Below are 23113 nucleotides of genomic sequence, written 5' to 3' on the forward strand. Positions count from 1 at the left end.
AGATAAGTAAAGAGAGGGTGAAATAAGGTATCGTCTACACGCGGGCCGTTTGCTTGGTTTTTAAAAGCTGAGAAAATACAATGAGTGTCTCACCACTCAGTCGCCCCATGTTGGTGCACCACCTCCTCGACGCTTACCTGACTCTGCGGTCCTCCTTTTTCTCCAGGACTGGTTTTCCCTGAAAGTACTGAAGCGGAGGTTTGTCATCTGTTTTTCCACAATTGATTTCCATCTTCTAAGCTGACCCCATGCTCATGGATGAGGCTTCTATCACAAAAGTGAGCCTGTTACGCTTTGTAAGGACCTTTGTGAGAGTTGGACAACAGAAACATTCAAACTGCTTCTCCTGTTTTAATGGTGGTGGCAGCAGCAGCCGGGGTCCCTACCTGAGATCCAGCTCCTGCCTGGCACAACTGCCCACTAAACCATCAACCAGCACCCTTGGCTCACCAGACAGATGAAGACGTCAGACTAAGTAAGGTTAGGCACTGATGCTTTTTAAAGGCTGGACCCATCACCCAATGAGCTCCAGAAGGCCAGTTATTTAAAGATAGACAGGAATGCAGTGGTCGATTAGGTATGGATGACATGGGCAGCCACCCCAGGGTGGTATCTTGCTGGAAGTGGCAAAAATGCTGAATGGCGATTACAGTATAAGCTGGTCAATCCTTTAGTAGTGCCATTCATGTGATATTCCATCACAATATAATTCACTTCCATCCATCCGTTTTCTAAACCCCCGTGTGGATTGTGGTGAGTGGGCAGCATTGGAGGTTAGTCAAGAGTCTCGTTCCTCTCCATTTCACATCCTTACAGGGAGAGGTCAGCTATAAACCCCTGGCCCTCCAACTTCAGAGCAGATGCTTTTCTGGCTTTGCTAAAGGGAATTTCCTGTTGGTCCAACACACAGTCGAGTGTCTGGCTGGCACAGCAGCAGGTTCTCTCATACGTCCTGGGTTCACGACCAGCCTCTCCGTGTCATGACATGGTACGGATGGGGCGAAACACTGAGCAGTTCCTTGCCACAGACGTCACTCACTGGCCACTATTTTAACAGGCATGCTTGTGGATTGTAGGGTGTAACCAAATAAAACCCACACAGGGCATTATAAAATGTATGCCATGCACAAAAAGACATGGACACAACCTTCTGTTTGCCTGTTGAGGTTTATTGACTTCTCTTCCATGTCCTTGGATAGGGGCAGCAGAGTAATCAGATCAGCCGTGAGACCAGTGCTGTGTGAGCCATGCTGTGCCCTGCACCAGTGCCACTCGCTCTCACACACTTGGCACTTGTAAACCTTCTGATCTGAGCACCAGTCTGAAGAACTACTTGAGGTGGTCACCAGGAAGGAACAGACAGCAGAATAAAAGACAAAGACTGATAGTCTAAAGCAAACATGCATGTCCACTTTATGTCTGTGCCAATGGTGTAACCCCATCTTCAGCTGGAAAGCAAAGTCTTAATTACATCATATAGTAGAAAATGGAAGAAATGGCAGCAGCTTAGAACATCTGCCCACATGCATAGGCAAACATGAAAGAAAGCCAACAAGTCCCCTGTGAAGAAAAGGACTAAGAGAAGAACCAAGAAGCACTGGACACATGGAGAACAGCAAAAAGGACAAGAAGAATGTGTTGTCCTTTTCATTGTCAGTGAAGTCCTTGCCAGGTTTAATTTGCTTGTTTTCATGTTTGCATCGGCATGAGCACTTGAGTAGTGGAGATCACTGAAGCCAAGACTTTGGTTACCTTCAGCATGCACAACTCTCTGGCCTGCTTCTTATGATCACTCAAACTACACACTGCATCTAACACACAAGCATTCACTTTTGACCTAACCTACCTGACTTGGCTTCTCCTAGTTCAAATCCCAATTATCCACTGGGCATCCTTCAGTCCAGAACATAACTATTTGCTCCACTTCTACTCCAGATCCAACTATTTATTTGGCTTCATCAACTATTTCAGTTCTTAGCTACTTGCTTAACTCCCTATTTCCTTCCGAATTCCCACCATCTGCTGCACTCGTCCCGATTCATATTCTAAACTGTTCACCAGGCTGCTTTTACTTCTTTCACATCTTTATTTACTTGCTTGGCTTCATTCTTTTTAAAAGTTTCTAACTAATCATCTGTTTTGCAATCTCCCCAATTCCACCTAATTCTTTGTTTGAACTTCTCAATGATCTCTTTAATAGTTTGGCTTCACATTTTTACTAATTCTTGCTTCTCTGGTCCTTGACCCTAACTAATCTTTTGCTCTCTTTTTCTCCAGTTCCCGTCCAAACTAAACCCCCATGTTCTCCTTTAATAGCTTGGCCTCTTCCATTACACCTTTCTGAATGACTCTTAACATTCTAGCTATTTATGTGGCTTGTACTGTTTTCTGATCCTGTATGCTGCCTTGTGCAGTTTTTCTCCAGATTTAGATTACACTGGACAACATATTTTTCATCTTTGAGCTGAACAGAAATCAAATTTCAGATTAATTGTATGATGTAGAAATCTGTAGAAACATGAAATTAATTTTTATGGAATTTAGTGTGTTTACTCACTTAATGATGCCAACACATTGCATTAGCCCAATTGAGCTAAAAATGTTTTGCTGCCGATGCTTCTCATTTCAGTGTCCCACAATAGTCAGTCAGCACCTGCCCCGATACTGCTTTTCCAACTTTGCAATATCGTGGTGAAACCTTTCATGGCTGTCACTGACTGCACCAAGAGGGGCAGGGAAGAAATCCAAGTGTGATTGCAGAAAATTAATCTTTAGCAATGTATTGCATTTCATATTTTTTATTTAATGCCTACAGCATGTTGCCAACCAACTAGATGTAGGGTGCCCTGTAATTGCCAACGGAATCCTCAACATCATCCCAGAATGCCTGCTATGCGATTTTCTCCACACAACTAGCATATCTTTTTGTCCTTGGTGATGCTTCAGATTTGTGAACAAACAAAAGGTCTTCCTTAATCTCTGCATTGATTAATTGTGGAAACATCTTCCTCTGATACCCTCAGATATAAAACTCCTTCGCCTTCCTTGCTCAACTCTTTCATGAAATCTTTCCTCAGTCTAAGATTGTTGTTGGGTAGATGCAGTTTTCTGTGTTGGAAACGAATGCTTATGGAGCAGCCACTTCTTTTAACGTGACGAGACTCCTCAGCACTTGGTAGTCCTGGGCTGCAGTGTCACTACTTTTAGACCACCATAGATGTTCCTGTTGTAGTTGTTGCGCTGTGAATGCATACTTATAATTGAGAGGAAATCACAAAAATACAAACAATAAATAAGAACAATTAAAGGTGAATTTTGTGATCAGCAGTCCAAATTTCAGAACACACACTCAAAAGTGTCTACGAAGCAAAATGTCCACTTTGACCCTAAGACTTTCCATTCCTTTCTCCATGCTCCTTCCCTGTTGCTCTCCTTTCTGACGTTTGTATGATGAAATGACTAAAAGATGGAGGCGCTCACCAGACAGCTACCAAACTGACATGATGCAGACATATCGCCCTTCTTCATTTACTCCACGTCCAGAAGAGCCCTTTAATGCCATCTTTCAAGTAAAACCTTTAAAGTGTTCAGCCAGGCTTTACACATGAATTGAACTCAAGGGAGTGTCTTCCACTGCAATAATGACAGACACAGATTTTCCATTTTGAGAAACAAAATCCCAATGACTACAACCGGATTATCCCTCATTACTTTATAACATCCTGCCATCGGGAGAGAGGAAGTGTCTGTAAATGGAAAGGCAGGATAAAAAGAAGTCGATTACTTCATTCGTTTTGGCAAGGACAGTTGTTAAATGGCAAAGGCTAACAATACTGCATCAAGTCCAGCTCTTCCAGCACAACACACCTACAGTAAACACGCCTTGGGAACTCTTTGTGAAAAAGCCAAAACAAAGAAAATAAATCAAACCTCGACCTTACTGTATATTCTATTGACTGTTCTCAAAAGGCAAATATTTCATCGTAAAAGCTGCAACTGCCATCAATCTTCTAGAGACAACAGCACCAGGGACTTGGCTTCAAATCCCCACCTTTGTGCATAGTCTGCTGAAATCTCTCGACTAGATAAACATTTTTCAATATTAAAGGAGAAGTGCAGCTCATTTCAAGTCAGTTACTTCTTCAAAACCACGGTACAATTGAACACAGATTAACTGAGGCCAACCTACATGTGCAACTCACTAATTGTGTTATAGTTAAAGCTTTGCCATGAATATTGTACCAAGCACATAAACAATACACTTTTAATTTTGAGTGGGCCAGGTGAGCAGCTAGTGACGACTCACTTGCCCCTCGGCTATTGTCAGTATGTCGCCAGCCCTGGCCGTGTACACATTCACTATTATTTCGTTCATCTTTCTATCATTTATATTTGTCTCTTCAATATGAGACAAACCATTCGTATTAAAATGTAACTACTTCGGGGCAGGAATATTCGGCTCACAATGCAGATTATACAAAAGGCTACTTATACTAAAAAGCAATCAATTGCAGTTTACGATTTTTTCCCCCACCAACGTAAATAATGGAACCTGTCCCAATCAGTGCTGGTTCAGTTTCATAGAGCTGTCACTGAAAGCGTCCTCCCTTTCTCCATAACTATCTTGTATGGCCATGCATCTGCTCACTTGGAACAAACTGCAATGCGTCACCCAGAGAGTAGAAAGGACTGTAGGCCTGAAACTGGACTCAACTGAGGACCTGGACACATGCAAGGAAGACGGCACTGTGCCGGGTATCTACCTCTTAAAATGCATGAAGATCAAGGGGAGGTTAGCAGCTACTAAAAGTACAGACTACTGGAAATATGGAGGCTCACTTTACTATTGCAGTCGTCAAGAGTTAAAAACTGAGTTTGATTCACGTCCCTTACTTCCTGGTCTCAAAAGTATATAATGTAAGCTTTAATATAATATATTTGTTGGCATAAGAGCAATCCCACATTGTTAAACTGACTAAATGTTTGTGTTTTGTTCAATATATTATTCTTCTTCACTACTAAATCTGTTACATTTTGTGCTTAGTTGTTGTAATTTTGTTACGTGTATGTATGGAGTTCTTAACAACTACACTATCTTGCAATGAAGTTCAATTCAAAACAGACCATGTTCACCCGGAGCCCTCCTAGCAATGTGTGAGTTGTAAAATGAGGACGACTGTCCCCCCCAGTATTAATTCGCTGCTAGTGTACGTTTTCCTCACTTTGGCTGCTCTTATTGTGTTCTTTCTCCCTGGCAGCTCTCTTACCTCTAAAATAGTTGAAGAGCCTTTTATTGTTGACTTTTGCTTTCTTACACAGCATCATACACCTAAGCTTCTATTCCAACTTGCATCTTACATGCATCTATATATATAATTCACTAAGCAGCCGACAGGGCATGCAAGACAACCATGGGATACGCACGCCAACTCACAGAGCCCCGCCCACCAACTCTAAGACCATGGGACAAGAACGCCTGCTGACCCACCCACCTGACTGTTACCAGCATTCACCGCAATGTACTGGAGTGTAAAACTATGCAGCTGCTAAGCTTTCAGCCACGTGAGATTGAGCAATAACAGGTCTGTGATGCCCTTAGAAGTCCAGGGTTGCACGTGCGCTACACTGAATGGATCAACGTGTGTTTACCCGGCGCCGAGAGGCGTGGGTAAGCCGTTGAACCCCATTCATGATGGGGACCGGGGCTTGAAATTGTTCCCCACGAACGAGGAATTCCCAGTAAGTGCGGGACATAAGCTCGCACTGATTAAGTCCCTGCCCTTTGTACACACTGCCCGGCGCTACTACTGATTGGATGGTTTAGTGAGGTCCTTGGATCGGCCTTGCCGCGGTCACTCGTGGCCTCTGGCGGAGCGCCGAGAAGACGACCAAACTGGACTATCTAGAGGAAGTAAAAGTCATAATTCCGTAGGTGAACCTGCGGAAGGATCATTACCGGTTGTGCCAACCTGTCATTGGACAGTTAGGACCCGAAACCTCTCGGGCCCACTTCCCCGCCCTCTCTCCGGAGAGGCAGAGGGGGCAGAAAGGGCGTCCTTCCCCTCTCCCTTGCTCTGGGAGATGGGGGCAGGGCGGTGGTCCTCCAGTTTTCAGTCACTGACAATTGTATGTTGCTCACTCCAGAGTTCCATCTTTTCATTCACTTACAGTCATATCCTCAAACCCACCCCATTTGGACAACTGTGTCTTTCAGGAAGTGTTCACCCATCAATACATAATTATGCGGCGTAGCTTATAAATAATAGATTATTTTTTTCCCTCTGTTTTTCTCATGGTCTTGCTCATCTACCAAGGGGATCCATTATACACAAGCTTTTCACATTTGAGGTATCCCCTGCATTTTTAGTAAGTACTCTTAAATTCTGCCTCACGGTTTTTAAACCACCCCCACATGAGAAGGTTACCCTACTAGTTTACTGTACTCCGAATATTCCCTTGTGAACGTAATGCTGATAGCTTTGTTATTTTTTATTTATGATTCGTTCCCCACTATGATACCATTCACTGGTGCTTATACTGCATTCTGAATTGTCCTAAATCACTACAGAAAATTCAACTTGAAGAATCTCTCCATTCCAGTATGTTCACACACAAATATACATTTAAAATATCAAATATTTATAAATCTATACATAGACATATTTAGACACATTAATTGTAGAAAATCCTATTCCATTCTTCAAATTTTTTAACCCAGTTTCTACTTTGATAATTGGTCATCATGACAGTGCCATTAGCATGTGTGTGTTTATTGCCTTTACAGGCTAACTGCTGAAGACCAACCTTGGTCAGGATACCAGGACCACCACCTGGGCCAGAATTCCAACACAAGCCCTCTGGGGCAGTAAGGCAACTCGGCTCAAGATGCTGCATCACACTTCTCCTCTGAAGTAACCTCACATTTTCATTGAGTATGACTAGTCACTCCATCTAAAAGCTGCTGCTCATCTGGGCCTCGATCTTTCAGCAGTGCCCACTTTGTAGCTGCGCTCTGTATCAAATCTCATTGGATTGAGCAGGTTTGAGACCCGAATGGCACAGTGGTTTGCTGCAAATACCACCCAGGTTCACATTTGCCCTCTTCTACGTCCTACAGCCATGGCACAGGCTTATCAGAAAGTCAAACTTGGCCTAGTAGGAGTGAGAATGTAATGCTGTGAACTAGCACTGGATGCTGCCTTTTCATTCCCAACACTGCCAAAAATAAGGTCAAACACTGTGACCCTGAAACAGATCAGAAGAATCAAGAAATTAATGGGCTGGGCCTGTTACTCAATCAAGTCAAAAGTTTGCCCACTGTCCTGTTCACAAAGAACTCCCCACACAGTCCACTAACGTGGTTTTAGGTGCGTATCCTTCCCAGCCACCCCTGGCTGTGGCGTTTGCATGTTTCCTGTGTCCTCACAGGTTTTCTTTAGATGCTCTCGGCAGTGCGGGGTCAGTTAATGTTGAGTATCACAAAAATGGGCACATTAATGTTACAAAAAAGCAACATTTTGGATAAGCATGAAGGTGAACAGAGGAACTAATCGAAACCTATTCAGGTTAAACATTCAATTCAAATTAGACATTTCTAATTTTTTACACAAATTCATTTGAATAAAACAATGGGCCCACATTATTGATAAAATAACGATCGGCCTAAGCAAGACAGACCTGAACAGGACAAAGGCTAGCATGAACTGTGGCAGCCATAACCAACTTGTCCTGAGAGCTGGGGCGTTTGCGGGTTAAACTTTCTCCATGCATGCAGGATAAAAGTTAAAGAATAGTTTTAACATTACACATGGACCAGAAAATTAGACCAAGATGACAAACAGGGCAAGGACTAATGTACTATATAAGAAACCATTCAAACTATGACTTACTATTTCAAAAAGACAAGCAATTTGCAGTTAATCTTCAAATCCTTTCATAAATGCAGTTCTTCAATGACTGAGAGAAGCCATCATTATTTAAAAGACTTTTGAAAAAAAAAATCTAAGTAGTGAATAACTATAACTGGGATTACTAGATTACATGTTTGATGGCTTTTAAAGATGCTTTTCATTAGTAATTGCATTTTGTCAGAGCAAAACTCACAAAAACAAAGTTAAAATTGTAAAAAGGAATAAAAGCAGTTTAAATAAACTGTGCATCACACTTCTACACAGGTCTGAACTTGACCTTCTTCAGAAAGCTGAACCTTCTTACTCTCACAGGGCTTCCCCGTTGCTTCACTGCTTCTAGAGAAAGCCTTCAAGCATCCATTAGTCTGAGGTGCCCTCCAGTGGACAAGAGAATGTAACACAATCCGGAGAAATTAAGTCCAAAAGACCTAAAAGCCAAAGGACTGAACAGGAGAACAAAATACAGGTATCAAGCTTCATCTGAACAACATCACATTCAGATTTATACAGTAACACTGTAACCAATGACAAATGGGAGAGCGGCTCACAATGGTGCAGATTTGCAAGGCGCAACCTCAACCAACTCTACTACAACTTGAATGTTAAAAAGGGAATGGAAAAGTGTTAAGATTATAAGGCAGTCAAGTAAATATAAACCTAACACACTATACGTTACAAGTTACTTCTAGTATGGATAATCCATATAACCACAGTGAGTCTTAGTAAAACATTCAATATGTATAAGATGCTAGCAAATAATGGCGAACATGAGACTTGGTTTGGTTAAGAAGAGGGTTACTAGAGCGACACTGTACAAGCGTAACAAGTTTCTTTGATCAACTTTGCTTTGAAATAATTGTTAGTCTGTCATGAAGAAGTCTATGTGCATATTCAGGACCAACATAGCTGTTTTCAACAGACATACCACTGCTCTCTTTATTGAGTCCTGTAGTAGCCCAAGTGTTTATAGATGCCACCCCTGAAGAGGGACAGATTGCTCCAAATCACCCAAACAACAGTAACAAAAAACAGAGGTGTCAGTTCACCTTAGAGGGGATGAATGAAATATAACAGAAGGAAGAACCTGACATATTCACAAAACATTAATTTCCTTCTCACCGAATGAAATAAGGGTAAAGTTTCATACCAACAGCAGCATCCATTTGAAAGCACTAAAATGCACAAAATACACAGCCCTTTCCTCTTCTATCACAAAACAGGGTTCATTTAACATTTCTTTATTTTTTTAAATAATTAGACAATTTAGATCAATCCAACCATTTCCCCCCACATTTGGGTCCTGCTAATGCACACTGAATGTTCAAAAGGGCAATGCAGAATTATATGTAGTATTCAAGGATTTCCTTTATACCCCTCCAAACTCCTAATACACATTCAGGAAACTCTTGATTACCTTTTGTTTCTTTATATACTTAGTGGCTTCATAAATACCAGGAAGATTTGCTCCATTATACAACCTTTCTTTTTGATACTCAAAATGTCCCTAAGAAAATAGAAGCTAAGAACTACATGTTACAAGATATCAATGCACTGTATTTAATAACAATGTTATACAGATTCGTAATACTGTGAAGTACTGACACAGGTAGTGTTCCTTTTCACAATACAGGAGCTGCACAAGTTACTTACTGTACGTTGTTGATCTGAGAAACTCTAGGGCTGTATGGTGGGGATTACTTTGATTTTTTGTTTTTTTCCTATTAGGAATGGCTGATTCCAGGTATCAGTACCTGACTGATACCAACAGGCATTGCTTAAAACAGCGAATCAGACTCTAATATTATTGATCCAATCAATTTGAGGTTCATGAACACCAATATCTTGTTAAAAAAAATGTGCAACGGTTTGTTTTTTTTACCTTTTTTTTCCAAAATCATCTACAAACAACCCTTAAAATTTCACTAGCAATATAACTTTTTCCAAAAAAAAAATGTAAGAAATAAATTTCTCTCTTTTTTTTCTTTCTTCAAACATTATCTGCAGCAGTTTCCTCAGAGGGGTAATTTGAGCACAGTCCTCTGTTCCTGGAGATGCTTCCTCTCTTTATTTGCCAAAGGATAAATATGGAACTTCTTTTTCTATACAATGGATCACTGTGGTTGCAAGTCTTCTTCACACATTTAATGCAGCACCCAAACAAGAAGGAGGAGGAGGAGGGAAAACTGTTTGCTGAAGAAGGAGGGTGGGGGGTTAAAACAATTTTTAAATTTACAGAGCAGTTTATTTTTCTTTGTTTAAAGTTTGTCTACCATCCCATCATTGGACTAAGTTCTTAGTTTTCTCTTTAATTTTTTCCTTTCGGCATTATATTTAAGGGAAAAGTAAAGTTATTTACAGTGCTGCTGAAATAATGAAACAGACGTGAGAATCTACTGTAAAGTAAGTTGCACAACACAGAAAACTGTTGCTCCATCTCATACTACATAAATGTGTATCCATAGGCTAACAGCGCAGCTTTCTTCTGTTAAGTTGGAATTATCCCGTCACTTCTTAAGCCTCTCTTCAGCTCCAGATCCTCCAGTTTTTTCCACAGCTCTTCCCGTTCCTTTTCCTTTTTCTTCTCACTGCACATTCAATAAGAGAGATAGGCAAGTATTATTATTTTTCATCAAGAAATGTTTTCCTCCACACTTGACTTCACCCTGATGGCCATGCCGATCACATACTAAACTGAAAAACAACACTTGGACAATTTTGTTTTTCCCTTGATATTTGATATTAGTTTTGGACTGTGAATGGATATACAGAAGTATACGAATGGTCAGTACTCCATTAATTTTATTGATTTGCTTAAGCATGAAAGGGCCCACAGTGTAATAGTGGAATCTGCTGGTAAATGCTACAGCATGTCAGACAAACCCCCAAATTAAACATTGGATGGAGACCCTCTTTAAACAGCTGTCTCCTTAGAGAGACCACTGTTTGGGGGATTAGTATTAGCAAGGTTTTAACTGGTGGGAGAACTGATAGAAAAAGGTGGAAGGAATGAGTAAGATGAGATGTATTAGAATAAAAGTGTGGAGCTGCCATTCTACCCAAGAGTTAGCACGTAAACCGCTGGTGGAGGCCGATTTAGAATGGTAAGTGTTTAGGATTCCCAATAACCTAGAAAAGAGTACATCTGGTAAGTGGATATGTGCTTTCTATTAAATACAATGAAGTTCTGTACAGTATTTCTATACATCTTTATTGATCATGGCACTACTAGTTGGGCATTCAAGTAAAAATTTCACTGTACACGTGAAAATACTACCAATATTGCTAAGCTGTATAAATAAATAAATATAAATAAAATATAGGAGGAATGGCCACCATCACACACGTCATTACACAAAGCAGAAAAATCAGAGCCGGTCAAGCCAAATACACAACAGTTTTCATCTCTCTAAACTAGACATGGCTTAAGGCACAAAGAAATACGAGGGTGAGTGAATGGAATATTTAAGTGAACAAACAATGTTTTTAAATGCCAAAAAAGACAAACTCTGGTAGCAATGAAAAATTTTAAAGCAACTGTCATTTTTATACTTGTTAATAATAAAAAAAAAAACTAAAACAGATTAAGTAACTCATAAAAATGGGTTCTTTTAAAGAGCAATCTAGAGACTATGAGCCATTGTGGCTGATGAAAAGCAACTGTGGAAATTAGAGATGTGAACAGAACTGTTGAAATGTTTGAGGCTGAAAAACATTTAAGAAATTTTAAAACACAGCAACTAAATCCAACCCTTTCCTCCCTCTGCCCCCAATCTCAATACGGTGTGCACTATATAGAGAAATTTTAACATAGCCTCCTTGACAAAATGCAGGTTCATTCTCTAATCAAATCAAGTGTAATAATAATAAATAATAATAATAATACGTAATAATAATGTGACAGGTTTTAGAACCCTTCCTTGTTAGTCCTCATTCATGTATGATTAGAACTAATAAATGTAGTAAGTGTTCCTATACTGGCAGTTGCATCTTTTATAACACAGGTATGGAAGCAAAAATGAGAGTACAGTTAAGCACCCAGCAGATAAAGCAGAGAGAATGCATATTGTAGTGAGACTAAAATGTTAGAGTGTGTAGGATAGACACACGAGGAAGTGACAAAACATTTTTGGATTTGGAAATAATATGGCAACTACAATAAGCAGTGGCTTTCATCATACAACACAGCTGTCGATGACAGTGAGCTCTTGCTGCTTTAACCATTATAAGCATCGATGGTGATACTTGCAGCTGGGCTGCTTTTATAGCTTACAGGTACACAGAGCGTTATGCTGTTCAACATTGTGGTTTTTCGAAAAGAAAGTTTGGTTATAAATGCAATTTTTTAAAAACTAACTGAGTTTGTACTCTTCAAATATTCTCTCTGTTCATTGCGCATGGCTTTCCAAATATAAACATTCAGGAGCCCAACAGAATTTGTTGTGTTGTTCTGGTACTTTAGTGTTTTTATTTATTTATAAATATTTGAATCCACACTTTCATATTTTAGTGACTCAATGAGACAGCAGTCACTACTTTTTGGAATGTATCTAGTGGTGTGCAGATTTGCCCTCCATTTATGGATATGTAAAATTCCTTGACAAAGAAAGGCAAATTTGTATAAGTGTAGTTCTTCCTTGTGCGACTTACTTACTTTTTGCCATTTGCTTATGGGAGGTAAGTGCACATGCATGTTAACTAATTAACTGTTGTACCCTGCACTGTGTAAATAAGTCTGATCAAGTTAAATATAGTTTACCCTCTTCAATGCTCAAATTTCTCTTTAACTTTATTTCCTTTTACCATATGTTAAACAAACAGGCTAAATGACACAAACAGACACATTCAGCTACTTTATAACCCACTTTGCATCTGCTGTAACACAACGCAAAAATGCAAGGGAATAAGAATGAGAAAAAGAGAAGGTCATGCTAATAGCAAACCAGGGAACACAAGGTACACATTTGAAAATCCACCTCCCAGTGTTTAAGCACCTGCCACCTACATAAGCATAAAACATGGAAAGAATTCCTGAGGCTTTCTATCATGCTAGCAAACATCTTAGAGGCACAATGTGGTCCACACGACCTTCCAGTGCTTAGCCGAATACACCAAAAACAAGGCAAATATTAGATTTGACAATTTGGAGTGCTTGTAATTTGACACTGGGTTTACATTTCCATGTAAATGTTTATATTGTGCTGATTTTTTTTTTTTTTTTTATATACACACAAAACACAAATCAGTCAAACACTGGGAGAGGCTTGCACAAGCTGCTTGGACACCACATCACTTCCGCTCCTGTTTGGATTGGGGTTTGGAAAAAAAGTTTCTTGTTTAGAAATTAATGTTAGAGGAAATAAATTACATAAGCAGTACTTTGTAAGCACAGAGTGAACACAAATGTAAACAATATTTATACCAAAAACAACCATTGCTACAGCATTATCTCCACATTGTAGTGATTCAATATTTCCAACACCATAATTTGTCTCCAAAGCTCCAGACCAGACCTGCTCTCTATCATGGTCTGAAACAGACAATAATTTTACCTTAAGACTTCAGAATGGAAGTACTACTTGAGTACACCTTTTAAAATGGTATATTTACGAAATCTGAACCACAGTTAATCACAGAACCTTCACAACCAACAACAGGACATCATTTGATTCCATTTTTGGACTCTGCTATCTATGAAATCTATTGAGCCACCAGAAGTATATTTGGGGTACATTTTAATTTCACAATATTGTACACTGTTGTTAAAAAAATGTAGTCTACTACCACAATTTCTATTATCACTGCTATTTTGGAATATGACTCACTGTTACAAAAAAAAAAAAAAAAAAAAAAAAAAAAAAGTGATAACTGACCCTTTGAACTATATAAAAAAATGAAAATGCTCCAAATTGCACCTCAGTTAAGTAAGTCATTGAGAGTGCCTGAATGGGTATGCCAGTCATACATTTTCTAACTTGTCAAATTTGCTTCTTAATTTTAATTTCAATTCTTTGTGTTCTTTTATTATAAGATTAGTTACTATATTTGTCTGTATGTAGGCATTCATATTTCATAAGTTGGAGTTATTTTACGAGGTGTTTATTAAGAGCTATACTAGTTAGAGTACAGCAAATACAAATTTCGATTTTCATGCTATTGCAGGAATGCAGCTCTGTGTTCAGTGTGGGTCACACTTATCCATATCAGAAGCTACATCAAAGTACACACAAAAGACTAAGTTCACACAGGTTTCAAAGAAGAGTTCAAACCTACTGGATTAAACAAGATACCAATGCCTCTTTCATGGAGGTTAAAAAGGGAGTAAAGGATAAAGCAGAACATAAAACATTAAGGCAGGTGAAGTCACTGAAGAGCAAATGTTTGAATTTCACTTATGCTCTTTGGGTTATGTGTTAATTTATTTAGCATTCTATTTTGATCAAGCAGGTACCAAAAATATAAATAGAACTTTAGGAGACATATTTTCAAATAACTGGATTATTAACTGTATGTTTCTTACCGCTGTCGATCAGACTTGTAGGTTGCTGTCAGCTCATCAAATAACGTACTGTTCATTTCCATAAATGCTTTGAGAACATTATAGACTAATGCGACAATTGCCCTAAAAAGAAAATACACTGCTTAGAATGGTATGATACATAAAATTGCTAACTGTCTGAATCAGTTTAATCTTAAACATGCAAACAAATACCACGCATACCCCCCCCTGCCCCCCCCTGATACTTACAAGGCAATGAAACTTCTAACAAGAGACCAAAAATGAACTCATCTTAACAACAGAAAACAATTTCAAAGTTAGTGTACAAAAACATATAAAGCTGCAAATGGCTTTGGTCCCTTTCACTTAGCAAAATTTGTTAATGCATACATTCCAAAACATAGAATGCAAACACAAAATGCAGGTTTTATACAAATTCTGACCACAAATAAGACTCATCTAGGAGGCGGGAGACACAACTAGTGTGAGGTATGCACTATTAGTGGCAGCATTTACCACCAGGGGCGGCAAACTCCCATCCTGGCGAGCCACAGTTTCTACAGGTTTTCATTCTAACCATTTTCTTAATTACTGACTAGTTTTTTCTACTAATTAACTTCAATGAATTTATTTGCTATTTAATACTCAGAACCTTCAAATCAGGGCTCAGCAGCGTCGGTCCAGGATGGCCACAGTGACTTCAGGCCTTTGTTCCCATCCAATTGCTTCATGAGAAAACATTCATTGCTGATGAAGTACTTATTGCTCAAGTGACATTTTTCTGCTTCATTGTAGTTGTCTTGTTTGTTGCTTTGCGCCCTCCCCCACCATAACCTATTGTCTATGGATTGGGGAAACGCTTTAAATTAATCAACAATTTTGATCTCCGGTTTTCTATGGATCTCGACCTTTTAGGGTCTCCTGATACTGAAAACATGGGTATCTCAATGATGGGTGTGTGTGTCTGTGTGTCAGTTTCTTAAGGACGGTCTAGAGCAGGGGTGTCGAACTCCAGGCCTGGAGGGCCGCAGTGGCTGCAGGTTTTCATTCTAACCCTTTTCGTATTAAGTGACCAGTTTTCACTGCTAATTCACTTCTTTTCTTTAGCCCTGTCTTTAAGGATTCCGTCTCCTGGATTGATTCTTTTCTTCATTAAATGATAGCCAAACAGAAATGAGATGTGAAACGAGCCGACAGACGACCAATTAAACTGGGGATTCAAACTCCAACCAATTTCAGTCCAAGCAGTTTCTGAATGAGAAGCTCATTCTTGCTGTTAATTAAACCCATCATTTAATTCCATGGCTTGTTGCTGCTTTCATTCTGCCACAGCAGACATTTCCAAAACTGTTGATTTTCTGTTTTACTGAGACCTTCATCTTTCTTTATTTCCACATATTGTGCGATGGGCACAGGTTAGCTGGTCATGTGGTGGCTTGTTTTGTGTCTCATTATTGTTTGGCTGCTAATTAAGGAAAAAGGAACAACTAAAGGGGTCTGAGTCACGTCAATTAAAACAAAGGCAAAAGAGGTTAATTAGTAGCAAAAATTCATCAGTAATTGAGGAGATGGCTAGAATGAAAACCTGCATCTACTGCAGCCCTTCAGGACCTGAGTTTGACACCCCTGGTCTAGAGCTAAAATGGCTGGACGGAAAAATACCAAACTCAAAACTTAAGCCTGTTAAGAAAGGACAACGTGCTGCTTAGTTTTTTGAGCCAAATCGTGCAAGGGAAGGAGGCACTCTAGAGGAACCCTTAAATACCGTAATTCCGCAATTAATTATTAATTCTTCTCGTCAATTGCTATCATAATAACCTACTTTATGATCTCAAAGATCAGTATCAGAGCAATAAACTATTATTATAAAATGTTATAGAATAGTTTGGGTAATGTGGTGCCTAGGGTGCAAGGCTTTCTGAAGCTCACGTCCAAATGTTTAAGACTTTGAACACTTAATTGCTTATTTCAGTCTTAAACAGCTGTATTTATTGTTTTAACTGCTCTTTATTAGAAATAAGATGCAAAAGACAAAGAAACCAGCAGTTCTACATCTAACTTGTCTCCATTTCCACCTGTGTGTATTCATCATCACTATTTGGTTTAATTAAGCACTCAGAAGGAAACTGAAGAGAAAGAGAAGAACTGAAAACTACTCATCCATTTTAGGTTTCAAATCACGTGGATGATGCATGTATCACTAGAAAGGGAAAAAAAAAAATCTATGATTTAAGAATGAACTGACATGGTAGAGTTACAAAACTACTAAGCCATGAAATAAAATCTGTTATTGGTGAAGATTGGCTTCTAATTAAGCAACTGAGTTGGAACAAAAACCACGGCTCCCCGGGATCAGAGTTGGCCACTGCTGGTCTACAATTATAGGAGCTGCTGGATCAGGCTGCTCAAACTGCAAAAAACACTCTTGTAGTTGGATTTCCTTTAAAATGGTGTCAGCTATCATTACCATTTATTAGTGACCCTTTCCTCCTTTTTTTCCCCTGGACCTTTCGCTCTGGTACTTTGTACTAAAGCCACCCTGACCTCAGAATGGTTGAGAACCTTTAGCATTAAAAGACAGCAGCCATAACACCAAAACATCACACTAGATTTAGGGTCGGGAGGTTAGCATGTTGGATCAAAATACGACTTTGTTTACTCCAAAAGACAGCACATAATCCCTATTGCTAATGTTACTGATGGATTATTTTGTGTTTGATTTTACTTCAAAATATGGCTCCCTAATATTTTTCAGTTAATTTTTTCTTTACATTGTTATGGGAGATAATGACAGAGGCTCAAATGAACTGTGAATGTAGTTTACAAATGTCTGAGGAATTCTGTGATGCTTTTATGCTCTTACAAAATACAAATAAGAAAACCATTTCACAAGACATGTTCTGTTTACAATATTTAAGATTTAAAAAATTAAAATTATTGGATTTTGAGTTAAGTGTCTTGTGGGCGTAGAGCAGAAAATTAATAATAAAAACTTTAATTAATTTACATGTATTACATAGCATATGAATTGTGTTAAACACCAAGTGCCCCACCCATGCAGTAGTGATACTGTCACGTGTATGGTATACATACGTTCAATCTGTGATAACCTCAAAAGTTTTGAAACAAGCATGAAATTAAAAAGAAGCGTGGGTGCCGGACATGTTATAAATATCTCTGTTAATGTTTTTCTGTAAGACAGTGTCTGAGGCACAGAGAATGGGCCACCTCCTAAAAGAACACCCAGTTACCAGCACTATTGTGGTCACATAAAAACCCGTGGTCAAAGTAAACAATACAGGCTGATACAAGTTGTACAGAGCGCCAGAGAGGTTAAATTTAGTTATTAAAAAGTTAAAATCATCACTCTCAAAAAACGTCTTAAAATTAGTATACTGCAGACAATCCAACATAACTTCATTCCTGTCTGTGAAAAATCAAAGATGATACAGTCAGTGAGCTAATAGACAAACACTGGATGACTGAAAAGGAAATGCTTGATCTAATGAAGCGTAGTTTCTATCGATTATGTTGTTGGAAAGGTATGTGGAGAAAAATCCACAAGTCCATGACTCCAACCTGCCTTGTGTCAAAAAAAGCAGGATGATGGTGGCAGTGTAATAGCTTGCAATATGGGTTTACGGCACACACCAATTCATTTGATATGACAAAAGTACCATTTGAATGTCAGAGGATGTCAGATTATGGTTGCTGGTCATGATTGTTCCATCATTGCAGTTGTGTATCTCAGCAGCAAACAGTCTTTTTCAATTGGATACTGCTCCATGCCACAAGGTAAGAGAAGTACTGGAAAGGTTCTAGGAACATGATAGTGAATTCAGTTTAACACATTAAAATCCCCAATCATCCAGTGTCATCTACTGGAAATCTGTGGTTGTCTATCATCAGCTAATGTGCAGCATCTAGGGAAACAAACTGAAGTCAACATCATCCAGCATCTTGGTGCTACAGCTGTAATACTGTCAACTTCATACCATTACAACAAATGAATAACCACCATGCTAACAGGAAGCTGAAAGAGGTAAGTGGTCAGTCAGTGTATGGGCTACTTCTGCAGTTCATGACCACCGATCAAAGTTACTCACGACTTTGTCGATTTCAGTTTATATTCTGCATTGTAACATCATCTACCTTAAACAGACTAATGGTAGGGATGGAGTACAGTAATCTCTCACTATATCGCGCTTCGACTCTCACGGATTTTATATGTAAGCATATTTAAATATATATCATGGATGTTTCGCTGGTTCGTGGGTTTCAGTGGACAATGGGTCTTTTAATTTCTGGTACATGCTTCCTCAGTTGGTTTGCCCAGCTGATTTCATATAAGGGACGCTATTAGCAGATGGCCGAGAAGCTACCCAATCAGAGCACGTATTACGTATTAAATAAAACTCCTCAAATATATTGTGAGCACGGGGGCTGTTCGCACCCCTAGAGGATATAGCCGCTCCTCAAAAAACGCTGAAAGACTACCTTCACATTGCTCCCTTCCTTGCTGGGCTTACTTGTGGTTACTTTGTCAAGCGATATGCTTCCCGCATGGTGCTTCACATACTTAAAAGCTCAAACAGCCCTATTGATTTTTGATTGTTTGCTTTTCTCTCTCTCGCTCTGACATTCTCTGCTCCTGACGGAGGGGGTGTGAGCAGGGGGTCTGTTCGCACCCATAGAGGATATGGATGTTCATCAAAAAAATGCTGAAAGACTACCTTCATATTGCTCCCTTCCTTGCAGCTGCTTTGTCAAGCGACATGCTTCCCGCACGGTCATTCGCATACTTAAAAGCCCAAAAAGCACCTATTGATTTCTGATTGTTTGCTTTTCTCTCTCTCTCTCTCTCTCTGACATTCTCTGCTCCTGACGTGCAGTCCTTTGAAGAGGAAGATATGTTTGCATTCTTTTAATTGTGAGATGGAACTGTCATCTCTGTCTTGTCATGGAGCACGTTTAAACTTTTGAAAAAGAAACAAATGTTTGTTTGCAGTGTTTGAATAAAGTTCCTGTCTCTCTACAACCTCCTGTGTTTCTGTGCAAATCTGTGACCCAAGCATGACAATATAAAAATAACCATATAAACATGTGGTTTCTACTTCGCGGATTTTCACCTTTCGCGGGGGGTTCTGGAACGCAACCCAAGCAATCGAGGAGGGATCACTGTACTTCAAATTTGGTTTTACAAATGTCATTGACATTTAATAGGCGACTTTAAATTCACCCAATTTGAGATACAATTATGCTCTGTAAAGGACTGGTGTTCAATGCTCAGTTAATTTCTGCTCTTCTCCATCTGATCCTGATGGGACAGGCTCTATCTAAGTCCTGCAAATCTACTTTGAATCTAGTGCTCTGTAATGACCTTGGAAATAGTTCTATAAAACATTCCTCAGTAGTAAATTGTTTCTAAAGATGGCAAAGTATTCAAAAGCATCTTGTTCTATTTTGAACTTCTTCATCCACGCAGGGCCAAACTTGCTTGAACAGATCATTTAAACATCAAGTATTGTACTGCAGGACTACTACAACTCTACTAGCAGAACTCCTTGGAACCTCCCCAACAGATTGAAAATGTTGTTACTGGATGGTTCCAAACTCAACATCTTTTCTTTACTGTCTCCTGTGACCATTTTTGCTACAATCCACTTTAAAATGGTTGTCTTAACCTACTGTATAGGTCTCTGCCCAGCTCTGCTCCTCAATGCCTACTGCCACTGGTTTCTCCAAACCACTCCCAACTCAAACAAGTCTCTGTTTTGTTTTGGCCTATCTGTCATTTGTGCCTTCTCTTGCCAGACATGAAAAAAATGGACAGCATTTGGCAGTTCTTAAGATGTGGAATAATCTTTCCAATATAACCCCAATGTCTCCCATTCTGCCGATGTTTATGTGTCTCTTGAAAACACACTTGATCACATACTCATCTCTTTAAAACTGCTTACTGTTTCAAGTTGTGGGCTCAAACATATGTGAATTACTTAGACTGATCATTTGCACTTTTATGCTTCTTCTGAGCTAATTTAAAATTGTGCAGTATTTTATGTGAACTTTGCACCTTGTAATCATTCTCATATTTTGCATGCACTGTGTATTCATTTTGTAAGCAGTCTTGGATAAATGTGTCTGCCAAATAAGGAAACAATTAATAAATGTGTGCCTTTATATGAATACATACAAAAATGTATACAATATCCAATAATACTAATGATTCACAAACATATTTACTATGCTTTATTAGGCCTGATTGTCATCATTTGGAGACGGACTATAACTATTACCAATGGGCACAAAACAGCATATTAGCCCCGGTCAGGTTTCCAGTTCTGCGCATGACACAATTATGTACACCTTTATTTAAAATGTTAAAACTTTTCTTCATTAAGCATCACTGAATACTGTATCGTCTTCTACACAGCATGCTAAACGGAACATATACTTCAACTATTTCTGTTTATCTTTTTTAACTGACCATGTACAAGTAAGAATTCCAACATATTAATTAAAAACTAAATAAAACTGACAATTTATTTAATACTTTACAACATTTTACATCCTGGTTTTACAAAGTACCACAGCAAAAGGTCAGACAGGCATTTAAATGAGACACTTACGGATTCCAGTGCTCCTTAGAGATTCTGTAAAGGCTAGCAAACATGATGGGTAAGATGACATTGGAATTCTCTTCTATCAAGCTCATAATGTACTCATTGTTCCAGTAATACAGTGCTCTTTCTGCCACCTAAAAAAACATAAGAAAAGTTAAAATAAGATGTTTTACATTCAAATATATTTTCTCTCAAAAAACAAAAACACCTGCATCTAACAGTAATTTTAACTTAGAATTTGCATGTTATAAATAATTGCAAGCAAATACATTGTATATTGCTACAGAAGAATCATTATAAGAGACTGCTGATTTCATTAATTATTTAATATTTAACAGACATCTTTATCCAAGGCAACTTTCAAAGCAAGTTGTAATACATACAAGAAACAAATGTGCAGGCATCACAGCAACAGACAATAAGATTCCAAAAAAAAAAAAAAAAAAAAATCACAAGGGAGTAGAACTATTACATGATTTTACCTACAACTAGACTAAAACAAAGAGACAAAAATTGGTACATTAAACTCTTTGTCAGTAAAACAGCTGTTATCCTGTGAGAGAATCTAAGCAGATCCAAAATATTAAATGAAAGAGTATGTTTTCAATAGACACCTAAACATGAGTAAATTGAGCATAAAGTTCAAACAGATAATGGGAGTTCATTCCACTGTTTAGGAGCATGATCAGAGAAACACTGTGCAGTCTTGGCAGATCTGGCAAGAGGAGGGTTGGTCAGGCAAAGGCAGAGTGAAGGCTTACTGAAGGGACACAAGGAAAGGACCAAGGATTAGAGATGTTGAGGAACAGAACCAAACTGAGAACTGTAGGCCAAGACTTCAGTTTTGAACTGAATCCTTGCAGCAACAGGAAGCCAATGGAGTGACTGGAGTAGGAGTGAAAGAATGAAAGCAATGACACCAAGGTTTCTGACAGTGACTGATGGTTAAATGGTGACATCTTCCAGGGTGATGCTTGGCGACAAAAATGAGGAAGGAGAATCATAGCTCAACTACAAGATATCTGACTTTGAAAGGTTAAATTTAAGGTGGTGATCCTTCATACATGATATGATGGCAGTGAGACAGCTGGAGATCTGGGCTGAAGCCTGCGAGTTGTAAAAAGGAAATCAGAGAAAGATTCATTTATCAGCAGGTGGTTGAAAATACCATAAGAAGAAATTACATTGCATTAAAAGGTGGCATTTGTGAAGTATTTCAGTCTGGTTTTAAGACACAACATAGCACAGACTCTGCGCTTTTAAGGATTCTAAATGATCTGTTATTAATAAGCAACGCTGGGGTTACTGCGGTCTTGTTGCTTTTAGATCTAACATTTTCTACAGTTGACCATGACATCATCGCCCATCTTGAACAGTAAGTTGGTATACAAGAAACTGCTTCACGTTATACCTCAAAGGTAGAAGCTTTTCAGTCAGCCTGGGAAATTTCTCCTCATCCTTGGCCCATATCACCTATGGGGTCCCTCAAGGATCTATTCTGGGGTCTATTTTTTCACTGAACATGTTGCCCCTAAGATCCATTTTAAAACGCACATTTCTTTCAATTGCTATGTAGATGATACACAAATATTTTTCACTGAAACTGATCAAAATTATCTTAAACCTTTATTGGAATGTCTGGAAGACATTAAAACATGGATGTCACTAAATTTTCTTAATCACAATGGGGGTGAAAAAAATTGTGTATTTTGGACAGGTTGATCTCCACAAATTAACCTTGGCATTTTGACAACCTAATGTAAACCCTTCACAAAAAAACCTTGGTGTAATTTTTGATAATGTCCTCAAGTCTGATAAACAAAATGACTATTGTTGGTCTCGTCTGTTGCGAGAGATGGACGTCTGAAGCGGAGCTCCGTTAGCAGCGGTGTGATTTTTTATATTATTTCCTTATTATCCTGAGATATCCTGTAGTTATCCAACCCGAGGGTTCTACTACAGCATATATAAACATGGTTGGCAAGAAAGGGGCTCAGAAAGAAATGGAAAACTAAAGCTGCATCCAAGCCCAGACAGACAAGTCCAAGTTCAAGCTCAAGGTAGGCCTTTCAGAGACTGACCTG

The 23113-nt window shown here is 38.9% G+C and overlaps 1 protein-coding gene across 4 annotated transcripts in view; it reads right to left on the reverse strand.

Moving 5' to 3' along the window:
- Nucleotides 1-9443: 9443 nt before the first annotated feature.
- ppp2r5eb (protein phosphatase 2, regulatory subunit B', epsilon isoform b) overlaps nucleotides 9444-23113 on the reverse strand; it is a 125767-nt gene continuing 112097 nt past the window's right edge. For 3 of the 4 annotated variants that reach the window (XM_051919966.1, XM_028821142.2, XM_028821140.2), the window contains exons 12-14: nucleotides 21036-21163; nucleotides 14428-14529; nucleotides 9444-10495 (exon numbers count right to left, since the gene is read on the reverse strand). In XM_051919966.1, coding sequence (XP_051775926.1) covers nucleotides 10396-10495; nucleotides 14428-14529; nucleotides 21036-21163 — 330 coding nt within the window. In that variant the 3' untranslated portion in view covers nucleotides 9444-10395. Of the gene's footprint in view, nucleotides 10496-14423; nucleotides 14530-21035; nucleotides 21164-23113 lie in introns of those variants that run through there. The other variant, XM_028821143.2, reaches the window with a different exon arrangement.

This window comes from Erpetoichthys calabaricus, chromosome 16 (assembly GCF_900747795.2).
Source record: "Erpetoichthys calabaricus chromosome 16, fErpCal1.3, whole genome shotgun sequence".
Classification (NCBI taxonomy): domain Eukaryota; kingdom Metazoa; phylum Chordata; class Cladistia; order Polypteriformes; family Polypteridae; genus Erpetoichthys; species Erpetoichthys calabaricus.